Source organism: Cyclopterus lumpus, chromosome 25 (genome assembly GCF_009769545.1).
Source record: "Cyclopterus lumpus isolate fCycLum1 chromosome 25, fCycLum1.pri, whole genome shotgun sequence".
NCBI classification, from domain to species: Eukaryota; Metazoa; Chordata; class Actinopteri; order Perciformes; family Cyclopteridae; genus Cyclopterus; species Cyclopterus lumpus.
Window position 1 is genome coordinate 8,469,960 of NC_046990.1, and position 12,026 is coordinate 8,481,985.

Sequence of the window (12,026 nt, forward strand, 5' to 3'; positions counted from 1 at the left end):
GTGTTACTCTTATCACCACCCAACTCTTGGCATCAGTGTAATATCAATTTTTTTTATTTTTAATTTGAAAAATAACTTACATAAATCTCTGTACTCAACCATACTTAACCAAGACATAGCCTTGGCATTAACACATTGCACCAAAAAGAGAAAATGAAAAGGCATTCAAAAGGATAAATAACATATGTCTTTGTCATCGTGTGAGGCATTTTTCCTGTTCCAAGCGAGTCTATCAATCTGTTCATGGTAGCTTGTTTATTCAAATTCTGACATCTAAAGTTATGTACAATGAAAATTAAAATGAAAATATATGCTGTAGCCTGTGACAGCTCGTGACGAGGTTTTTCTTGGACAATAAAAACGCCTCATATGGAAAAGGAATAATGCCTCAGTTCAATTTCATTCAGACATACTGCAACTATAAGATTCATATACTTCCCAGACAAGAGAAGTATTTTTATAATTACTAAAAATAGAAAATAAAAAATAAACTGGTCTTGGCTTTTAAATAAAACTAACAAAAATATAGTAAATTAATTTCATTTTCATTAAAACAAGAAAGAAAAAACAAACATTTTCTGTGGCAATATCCCTTGTTATTTGAACTTGTGATTAGCTCATCTTCACAAACAGTGCCTGTAAAATTGAACCGCAGCAACACACGTCTCTTGCATGTTTGCTGCCTCTTGATTAGGTGTAGACCTCTTGCTGTACTAATACAGATTATTTTTGCATGTTCGTCAACAATACTGAAATAAAATACACTTGCAATCACAACTGTTTTCGTCAACCTCCGTTTAAATAGAAAATATTTTCCTTGTCACTTTTTTTTTTTCCTCAAAAAAAAAACCTGAAAGAAAAATATGACCTTGGGGGTGGAATGTTTTTGTTAAAACTTCAATAATTGGCCGCGGAAGACCAAGAACTAATTTTGTCGTAGAGTTCAATTTAAGGTGAGGGAGAAAAGTAATGAAGTTGACATGCACTGTACAAGAAACTGCAAAAATTCCAAATATCATCTTTATCAAAACATGCTGAGTTACTGTAAGGTGTGCCCAAGCCATGTTGCAGAAAATCCTTTTCAACATGCTTGTTAAACAAATCAAACCCAAAATAAAATACATACTGAAACAATACAGAACTGTAAAATAACCAACAGTCCTAAAATCTGGACAATATCAGGGGACTGAACAATGGTAGCAATGAATAGTACAATGAGAAGTACCCTGGGACAAGGAAGAAAAGAGAAACATGTACAATTTGCACATAATGTTTATCTTGATAAGGCATGAGCCTTTTACAATGAAATAAATAACTTACATTTATTTTCATTATCACTTTTTGTCACAAACATTTTTCTGTTAAATAGCTCCAAAGGTTTCCTTTAAGTTTCCCTTATCTGCACGTCTGCAATACACAGACTCATGAATGGTCTAAAGAATGATAAACAATGTCTTCTTTTCTTTTTTTTTTTATCACGATGTTGCATTCACTCCCCTTGAAAACCATGCACTAGTGAAATTTATCTTTAAAAATAATATAAATTGTTGAAAATGGCTGATCTGTTTTATTTTTCATCTTTTATGCAAGTTGCAGCCTCAAGAAAATTATTTTCTTAATTTTTTTCTTTTTTTTTTTTAATTCAGCTAAATTTGTGTCCATGCAAATGAACTAAAAGGGAAAACAAATATTTATTTTTTTCTCATTTCATTTTCATACAATATATCAACAGAGAAAGAATGATAGATGTAGATTGTACATCTTTTAATGGGGTTTTGATCGTTACTGCATATTCTGGAGTGTTGAAGGTAGCCACTTCAATATTGCCTCTGATTAACTTTGAAGTCTTTCTGGTGATTTACCGGTACGGTTTGATTCAGTACATAATGTGGGGTATTTCTTTTTGGGTGTGGGGGAGGGGAGGGCGGGGGGGGGGGGGGGGGGGGGGGTACAAGCTGGGACACACCTCACCCAAAGTGATGGTCTCCAAAACTCCATCTACACAGCTAGGTCTGTTGGCATGGCGTGACCAAGCATCTGGTGAGAAACACTGTCACCCCCTTCAGATATAAGAACATTGACTCTTAAAAACAACGAAAAAAAAGAAAAGAAAAGAAAAGAAAGAAAGAAAAGGAACAAAAGAAAGAAAGAAAAACATTTATTTTTCATTCGAAAGGGGCTTCTGTAGAACTCGTTTAGCGGTTCCCACGACTGACCCCCATGGCTTCGAATTGGATGAAAACCTGGAACTGACGGATTCCTCGTGCTAAGGAGTTCATTCCAGCTTCCTCCAAACAACAACAACAACAACACCCGGCAATCCCGGCCGCCAGGCGCTTGCGACACGCTTCGCCACGTGCACAATGTGCGCGACGTTTTTTTGCTCAAAACACAGGATCACGTTTTTTTGCACCCCTAGAAACAGGCTCAGAAGACACAACATCAAGCATGCAGTGTAACCGGGGGGCGTGACCTGTCGTCGCAACACTGGCTGCTACAACAACGCTATCAGTCCACACGCTGCTATGATCGAGAGAAACTGTCCAGTGACGATTGGGAAGCTCTTCTTGTCAGTGGGGCCAGAGTAGGGTCCACCAGTGAGGAAGGAGGAAAGAGCTTAAACCAGCCAATCACCATGTTGGACAGGTCCAGCTCATCTAACAGTATCTGAACTGCTCCCATGAATGATTTATGGTCCATGCGTCCATAGTCGCCCCAAACGATGACCTGCAGAGAAGAAGACAGAAAAAGAAAGGAATTAAAAGGATGAAACAAGTTGAATTGGTTTTAGTAAGACCGATTCATGCCCGTGGGACCTTTCTTACCTGTAAAACCTTCCCTCCTGGACTCTCCTCAAACGGCAGTTGCTGCTGGTAAAGGGGATCCAAGGTTTTTCTTGCTACTTTTGTTTTCTTTTTGGCTATGCAGACTCCGTTTTCCAAAAGGTAGACCTTTACATATGGCGCTGAGAAGAGAGGAGGAAAGAGGAAGAGCCGAGACAAGTTTACGATACGCACAACCTCTGGTTCTTATCCCACGGCCCGAAAGAACATGCTTTTTTCACTATATATCAACGTTTACATTGAACTCAAGTAAGTGTGTAATTGCCTGTGATAAGGTAAGGTGTGAGAGCTTTAGTTACCTGGCAGTGCCTTGGAACCTGGTTTTCCCACAAGGCCACGGGCTCTGATGATCTCCACCTCCAGTGCTCCTTTCTTGTCCACCATACCGATCTGGATGTCTCCTGAATAACAAAAGTACCTGAACCTTTAGCACACTCCTAACTGATGTCTATCAGCATGTACGGTATAAGTATATACAAGTTAGTGAGGTATACATTTATATTTATTTGACAGTATATAAGGAATACAATAATATATATATATCCCTTGCAATAAGAGTATTGTGCTTGCTTAATTAACATTTTCCATTCTTAACCATTCCCAAGATTATGACCAGGTACAATAAATGTATTGAATTGAAGGATTATTGTCCTCACCCATAGGTGGCGTCGCCAACGTCTGTCGTCCCACCAGCTGAGCCGGGCCGAGACCATCCAGGAAGTCACTGAACTGGGCGTCTGAGGAGAGCCTGACACCAGGGAAGATGAGACTGAAGGAGAGAAAGACACCCGGGTTACCACAGACGGAGCAAACCTGTGCAGCCCATTGGAAGCCATGAGGATTAGGATTGTCTGCTCTGTACGTTCAAACTGCTCCCAGGACAACATGTATTGACTGATGAATGTGCGTCTCCTTACTTTCCCTCGGAGCTGTAGCTGTTCATGCTGCCGTCCGTGGACTCCCGGCTGGCCTGCCGAGTCATCCGGCTCCTCATCTCCACCGCCAGGCCCGTCTCCGTGCTCCTCTGGATCGTGCTGCGCAACTTCTTGCCTCCCGCTTCTGCACACACACACACACACACACACACACAGGACGACACACGGGAAAGAGAGGAAGGGAGAAAGAGCGTTGGAGACTGTCAATCCAGCACTTTGTGACTCACGCAGCGAGTTGCACTCACACAGGTTATTACCGACGTTACCTGTGCTTTTCATTTGTTTATGGAAAAAAGAAAATCATCCTGGAAGGAAAAACAAAACGCAAAGAACTACTCTGTGAATGAAAATCGATCTCCCAACCAACCGTAGCTTATGTTGGCAAGGAGCATGTCCGTTTCCCCGGGACAATCACAGAAGGTTGCTAATTCTACAAGCTCTACGGAGGTGGCACGTGGCTGCGCTTGTGGCACACACACACATACCTACACCAAAGGTATGAATGCAACAAGCCCACAACAGATACACTACACAGAAAGATATAAGCCATCGATAGTCTGTCTAATATGTTCTCACCCTGAAATACATCTAGAATCTACAAGTTTTAAATTAAAATTGTGCATGGCTATGACAAAAGACTTATAATTTGACCATAACAAAATGTCATCGTCTCATTTTTCTTACTTGTGGTCAAATAAATGCTAAATGAGGACCTCGTCTTATTTCCCGGAGGTCAAAGCCAGACGAAGGTAATAACGCAGAGTTTTACCATCACTTCACTGTTTGCAGGTGCAAAGTCATGACAAGCGATCCGTAGATTTCCTTATGCCATTTGTCATTTCCCAGATTGTGTGGACGAATCACATCTAGACTAGCAGTCCTAATCCAGCATCATCACGGGCCCTCCTCCCGTCTCTCACACATGGACACACATGAAGCCTTTCAGCCCAGACATATCAGGTCTCCAGCCGGCCTCCGCCTGAGGATCTGCCTGCTCGCCACACTTTACAATAGGAGGCGAAGCCGCAGAGGTCGTCTCTGACGTCCGTAGCGAACCGCAGCTCGTAGATCTGGGCCAATCAGGGGCCAGGTCGGAGATCGGTTTTCCCACTTTGATGCAGAATGAAACGCACTTGACACATATTTACTAACACTATACTTACCATAATATTAATGCATGGGTGGTTTTCTAAAATAACTTTACAAGATTTGCTTTGACAAAAAGAGTGCTGACAAATCGTGTTTCCCTACATACACACGTGTGTGTGCATCTACATCATAGACAAACATACACACACACCCAACGGCATTCAACGCAGTGGCAGATGAGGGTTCTCAACACTGGTTGGAGAATGTGGCGACCAAGCACTTTTGTAACTGGCAACATGGAGTGGGAGTGGCCTAAAAGTCAGACAAACTGGCTCGTCACCAGAAGGTCACTGCCCTCAAATCTGGGCCGTGCCAGACAGCCAAACACAATGACTAGTGGAGAGCTGCTTGGTGGCCAAAACAGTGGAAGTGTGAGTACAAATGTGTGAGAAAGTGTAGTTAAAAAAAAGACGGTAGGATCAGTCAAAAGTGTGTCGAGGTACGCATCGCAAATCCATGACCTTTTTTGTTTGTTTGTAAACACAAGAACAAGAAACGATAGGAGCATGCGAGGCCTAAAAATAAACACACACAGTAGGCGTCATCACTTCTGTTCAGACAGTCATGTTGTCTTCCGAAAGCTAAATAAGCACCCCCCGCCCACAAGATACCAAACAACGATTCAGTCCAGCTACTACACCCTTTTGTTTTCATTCACAGAGCCAGATTTGAAATCATCAGGGGGAAATGACTAACGTGAGAATATATTGTCAATATATAACCGCCTTCGCCAGCGGCAGCAGCAACAACAAAAAGAAGAAGTATGTGTATTTCACACCAGACCGAGAGCCTGGATGATAAATGGACCCCTCCTGGGATGCAGGCACAGATGTCAACTTTTCAATCGCAATGTTACACACGCACACCTTCATCCTAATTTTGTTCTCTCAATCATCCCCAACTCTGCATCTCCCCCCCCCAACCCCCCTCCTCCAGCCAGCAGCTGCTGCTGGGACACTTCCACAGATGTCATCTTACCTCCGTCTCCCTCATCGAAGGAGTTCATGCAGGGGAAATAGACAGCCAGCGCTTCGAACGATGCCGAGAGGCTCATCTTGCTCTGGGAGCGCTGGATACGCATCCCGGGGACCGCAGCAGAGGTGTCGTGGCCCTGCCTGCCCATGGTGACCGGCAGCAGTCCTTGTCAATGCGGTGAATCGAAAAAAATTTAATGCGCGAGACGTCAGCTTTTGCCTCCAGAGGCTGATCTTGCTGGCAAAAGGTTTTTTTTGAAAATCAACTCAAAATCTGATCTTGTTTTGATAAAGTCCAACAATAGGAGGACTCTGTGCTGTGGGAGAGCAAATCTGTGCACTCGTCTAGTCGGTTTCTAAATGCTCTGTCGACTGCATCTTAAGGGAGAGCTTCAGGAAAACGTTGCTTCAGCAGCTGAGTCTTGCTCTGTCTGGGTCTGACGTTCCTACTGCACCTCTTTCTTCAGGAGGGGGGGGGGGGGGGGGGGGGGGGGGGGGGGGGGGGGGGGGGGGGGGGGGGGGGGGGGGGGGGGGGGGGGGGGGGGGGGGGGAGGGGAGAGAGCTGCAACGCGCACCACCAATCAGAGAGCCAGGCTGCTCAGGCGCACCTCGGCTGGCTCTGCGGGTAAACGAGCTCTACCCAGAGATACTGAGCCCCCCCCCACTCCCCAGTTTGTTTCTCAACATTTCTTCTTTAATCATTTACTTCCTCTTTTTGATTCCTCTGCCTGCTGTTTTTGTTTCTGTTGTGCTATTCATAACCGTTATTTTCCTCTTTTTTTTTGTCATCTCTCGTCCCTCTCCCCATCTTATCCTCAAAGGCCAGTGAAAACAAGCAGTCATTATTTCCGCCAACAGAGGGCTTCAGCCACATGGCAGTCACTCAACGTTCACGTGCGCTACTTTATTTTGTTCTATTATCCAGAACTACCATACGACAGCTGTGCTGCGTGTCGGGAGGAATTCACTCTGCTTGCGCTGGCTGTTATTAGAGTTGCTGAGAATGTGAAGTGGGTGATATATGTTCACGTGCTGGAAGCTGAACAACTTAAACCGTCTTCTTCCCACAGCCTCGCACACTTATGTTGCGTTACAGGAAATCAATTCTCCCTGATCAATCACAAACCACACTTTTAAACAATGAAAAGAAGCTCTTTGTTTGAACCTAAATCTAAACATGAACCCTTTTTCAGTCTATTTCTACCATTTGTGGACACTTGAGGTCAGCCCTATTTAAACAGACGAGGGCAGAAAGACACAACGGTGGGGCCAAGAGAAAGGATTTCTTCACAGGTGGTCCCGGACACTGATACATGTGCCACTGGCATGAGGGGCGTAGCACAGAGAGCCTGGTAAAAAAATAAATAAATAAAAGTGTTCTGCTTTGACGCACTGCCGGAGAACCAATTATGGTGCTTTTTTTGTGTGTCAAGCATATGAGGCACGGGACAAGACAATTGACAATAAGCCCCGCCTCCTATCGCTTCTTCAGAGTTATCGTGGAGCCCACACTGTCACTGACTGCACTCTGAAAAAATATATTACATTTTTGAAATAAAAAGTGTACAATATGTGTTTGAGGGATGTACAATTGCAGTGAAAACAGGTTTAAAGATAGAAGCTAAAGAGCACAGAAGTGCTAACGCTAGTTAACTATGTGCTAACGTACTCTGCTAATGTTAGCGCCACAGGTTTTTACGTCGAAAAGTAACATTTCTGAACCCTGTATCTCCTTCCAACCTCTCCAAGGACCAACTATAACTATTACACAACGTTTAACCGTGACTAGCTCCAAATCCACACAATCACCCTGAAAATTAAGACATTTGAAATGACTGAATTGAGAGGTTATGGAGCAGAGTCGGATAGCTGTCGGACTTCGGTCAGAGCTGGCTGACGCTACTCTGTGATTGGCCAGTCTGCGTTCGAGGTGCAGGATTAAGCATAGGGTCAATTACGGTGATTCTCTGCACCATCATAAATATAGCAAACTCCCTGTAGTGTTCTAGCTGAGGCAAAAGTTCCACCCTGAGAGGCGCGACAGCCTACTTCCACAAAGAAGCCTCTTAATGCATGACGTTCACTCGGTTTCATCTAGGTCAGCACAGCCAAAAACAACACTTCACATTTGCAGCTCGCAGGGAAATTGGACAAACAGACACAGTTACAATGCAAACAATTAGGCCATTTCTTATGGCTCCTCTTAAGAGTCTTAGAGCTCACAATAACACAGACAGTGACATATACTTACAGATTGTGTATATTTGAACGACTGTCTTTACAAATATTGGGCGCAATGCTACTACATTTGGTGATTTCCTGGATGGATTTCTTTCAAATTGGTACATGTGCTCATGTTTCCCTCAGGATGAATTGTAATGTTTTGGTGATCCCTTTTTAATCCAGCGCCATCCTCTGGTCAAAATATGAATTGGTCTTATGATTTATAACTTTGGCCCTCTGACCAAACTAACTCCCGTCGTCCTCAGATGTACTTAGTGTTTGGTGCCAATAAACGCATTTTATGTTATACCAGCATTATTATTGCGTTGCCATGATGGTGAAACTGATGTGATTATAACACTGATACTATGACCTGACAATGTTTCTGTTTTCTATCACATGATATTCATGATATTCATGATATTCATGATATTCATGATATTCCACGACACAGATGGATTTACTGATGAGACATCAATCAAACTATATTAATATTGACTATTATATTGATATTGCCCTTTTAATCATCACCTTGACTGTCAGATATTTTCTTTCTGCCACACATAACAAAACTACGAGGACCTAATTGACGAACATTATTAAGATCACCGGTTGTGTATTTAAAAGTATTTAACTAGGGTTAGGATTAGAAAACAAAGGTTTTAAAATGACGGCATGTGGATGTGTGTGTTCAAGGCTTCTGAAGACAGAGTTCGTCCCTCACGTGCTTGAAGAAAATAAACTTTCCGTTGTTTTAGGCCCTGAAAATACTCTCTGAATCCGCGACAGCATGACGAGTACAGATTAACATATATTAACATATCTCACAAGAAATCACAAGCGCCTCAGACGGCAGGAATCCGAAGAACGCTGCCACGTCTACTACGACAACAGAAGGCACACGTGACGTCCGGCCGGCGGGCGGTCGGGGATCAGGTGGAAGCTTTCGGAAGTCTTTCTGATTGATGATCCCAGCGTCAGAGAGCGACTCTGGCACGCCGCACTGTAAACACAGCCTAATGGAGGTGCTCTAGCCCAGGCACTCACATGCACGGATGTAGGCAAACACACATATTTGAGCGCTTACATGCACACAGGCCGGACACGCCGCACCAATATAGACTCTAATGCAGGCAAACACGCTCTCTCTTCTCTTAGGTTTACATTCCCTGCTGCCTACCTTGATGCAAGCCAGGGCCAGTGCAGTTGGCCTCGCTCAAACCTGACAAGCTATTTCAGGGAAATAGTTTCTATTGCAAAATAAGGTGCGATATCACCTTTGAGCTTACTACTGTTTCAATCTCACATTAAAGCTGCATTCATCATGTTTAGCTGGTAAATGTGAGACACACACTCAACATATATATATATATATATATATATATATATATATATATATATATATATAGTCATGGCTAATGTAACAGCTACTCAAAGCGGTCATCAGTTTTTTAGCTTTGGTTTGGTCTCCACCAACTCCAGAGAGAATAATAATTAGCAAGTCTTTAACTTGCTAGATATTTCACTGTCTTCAAAGTACAGTTTGCTTATCAGATCGTTGGAAAATGTTGCATACGGAGGTTAATGAGAGCAGTGAGACTTAAAAAACAAAAAAAAGAGCTTAAAGAGGCTTGAAAAAAGCTCCTTGAAGCCACAGAGTTGGGTGCTAGTGCTCCCAGTGACGCCTTTTGATTCACAGTGATATACAAATATTTATTAATGCGGCTTTAAATCCCGTATGTTCTGGTAATGCGATTGAAAGTTAGGATTAGTATCGGCCTCGATGTCTCGCATGAAATAAAATGCTTGTCACACCAACTGTCCTGCCATTTACCTCACACCTTCAGTGGAAGGTGTGAGGTAACAGAGGCACATTTGAAAGGGGGAATGCAGCCGGTGTAGCAGTTGGAACAGCCTGTCCCCTGGCTGCCTCCCTCCTCTCAGTGGAGCAAACACTGAGAGGACAACAGATGGAGAGCTAAGGAAAAAGAGAGAGGGCAATCGAAATACTGCCATGCCGCTGACATGTCACAACAAACTAGCGTGATGCAGGAAAAACATCTCTTGCGCGTGAAAACTGAAGCGCAAACAGGAAACCAGCGTGCTTACGCTCCACGTCTACCCCTGAGCACGGTGCATTTTCATATAGCGCATGTCTCATCGCGCTTCCTCTTCGTCTGACAGCGTTTAAAAAGACAAAACAACCACAGGAGGAAGTCACATTTATAGCAGCAGTTAAAAAAAAGAAGAAGATATCTAAAAATGTGAGTGGAAGTTCATTTTTAGTCCAGTTCGGATGGGAGGCAAGAATGTACTGAAACGTGGGGATGTGACGACGCGAGTGCGCTTTTGAAAACTGTGTCTGAGCCTCACACTCGAGTCAAAGGAGACATATGGCTGAGGAGCACGAGCCACACTGCAGGCAGAACAACACAGAGCAGCTGGTGGAGGAGCACGGCAGGGTCGAGAAGATGAATCAACAGCTTTAAGGCTGAGGTCATAGAGAGAGATGCATTCTCTTCTGGAAGTGATATTCCACCCACAAATGTCTCTTTTAGTATTGAACTGGAAACATGGAAATGTGACAGTGAGACGTTTCATCCTTCATGTAATCTGCTGAAATTCACGTGTGTCATAATGGATTTTTGGTATGATATATAAATATATTAAATGGAATATCAGAAAACAACAGAACACGACGATGTTTTTTTACCGCAGAGCAAAACGAATAAAGACACTGTATATATGGCGCGTGCCCTCAGCTGTTCAAGAGCCAATCAGTACATCCCACTTTAAATAACAACAGTATCACAGTATTGGTATTGGTGGCAATTAGTTTGCAGCACCATCAGCAAAGGCCAGAGCTCATCTGGGTTATTGTCCACGCATACCCAGTGTTCACAGCTAATTTATGACATCTTTAAAACAAGAACATTGGTTAATTTCACAGATAATGCAAAGTACGCCGTGTCCACCAACTCCGATATTCACATTACAGCTCGTTCAACACTTTCAATAGAATTTCTTATACAGACTGAATCTTAACAGGAGTCATCTGGGATTCTAATGAAAAAAGTACTTTATCTCCGTAAGCGCAGTAAATCATAAAAATGGGTCTTTGATTAAAAAAAAGAAGAAGAAATTATACTTTTCTCGTAAAATATTATAGTCAGAATAAAGAGCTCATATTTGACATAGCTTCACCTTCATTTAACTGATGCCGACCCATATACATGATAACAAAATTCCTTCCAAAGCGGTTAAATGCTGACCTCGTGTGTTTAGGTTTTGCTGGGATACAACATACATAAACTCTCCCCCTGCAACACTAGGCCCGTTCTTGCATTCCAGTAGCAGTGAGCTTTAAGTATAATGATCATCAGTGTCATCAATACTGTGGGGACAACACACACAACACACACAGACACTTGACTTCAGTATGACAGTTAATGTCACAATATAATTGATGGATACAACCAATTTTGGAAAAAAAACTGCTGCGTTGAAAAAAAAAATCATTAATCAACCTAATCAACATTGTTGCGCAGTGGCACCGATTAGCCCAGATGCCGGCCCAATGCAGTTTGAACGCCACACTGCAGCGCCATTGTGCAGGCACACGTGGAATCTCTATAAAACAGATATTCTGCATATGAATGCAGAATATCTAAGCAGCCAGACAAGATGTTTGGAATGGGAAGCGCTCTGGTTTACGTGTGTGGACCGAGGAGCGTCGACCAATCACGTCGGTTGCAGGTAAACCGTCCGTGTGGAGAGCGAAATGCAATCTCAGATCCCATCGACTATCTTTTGACAGTAATTTATCATTTTCTTATAAAAAATTGTTGTCTGATTGGACAGAATACAATAACTGACACAAGGAAGAAGAAGTCTTGACACGG

At 42.9% G+C, this 12,026-nt stretch overlaps 1 protein-coding gene across 2 annotated transcripts in view; it reads right to left on the reverse strand.

Moving 5' to 3' along the window:
- Positions 1 to 2,508: 2,508 nt before the first annotated feature.
- rims2a (regulating synaptic membrane exocytosis 2a) overlaps positions 2,509 to 12,026 on the reverse strand; it is a 119,325-nt gene continuing 109,807 nt past the window's right edge. Inside the window, exons 1-6 of one of the 2 annotated variants that reach the window (XM_034528921.1) lie at positions 5,906 to 6,050; positions 3,761 to 3,902; positions 3,500 to 3,612; positions 3,143 to 3,244; positions 2,826 to 2,965; positions 2,509 to 2,727 (exon numbers count right to left, since the gene is read on the reverse strand). In XM_034528921.1, coding sequence (XP_034384812.1) covers positions 2,524 to 2,727; positions 2,826 to 2,965; positions 3,143 to 3,244; positions 3,500 to 3,612; positions 3,761 to 3,902; positions 5,906 to 6,050 — 846 coding nt within the window. In that variant the 3' untranslated portion in view covers positions 2,509 to 2,523. Of the gene's footprint in view, positions 2,728 to 2,825; positions 2,966 to 3,142; positions 3,245 to 3,499; positions 3,613 to 3,760; positions 3,903 to 5,905; positions 6,051 to 12,026 lie in introns of those variants that run through there. The other variant, XM_034528920.1, reaches the window with a different exon arrangement.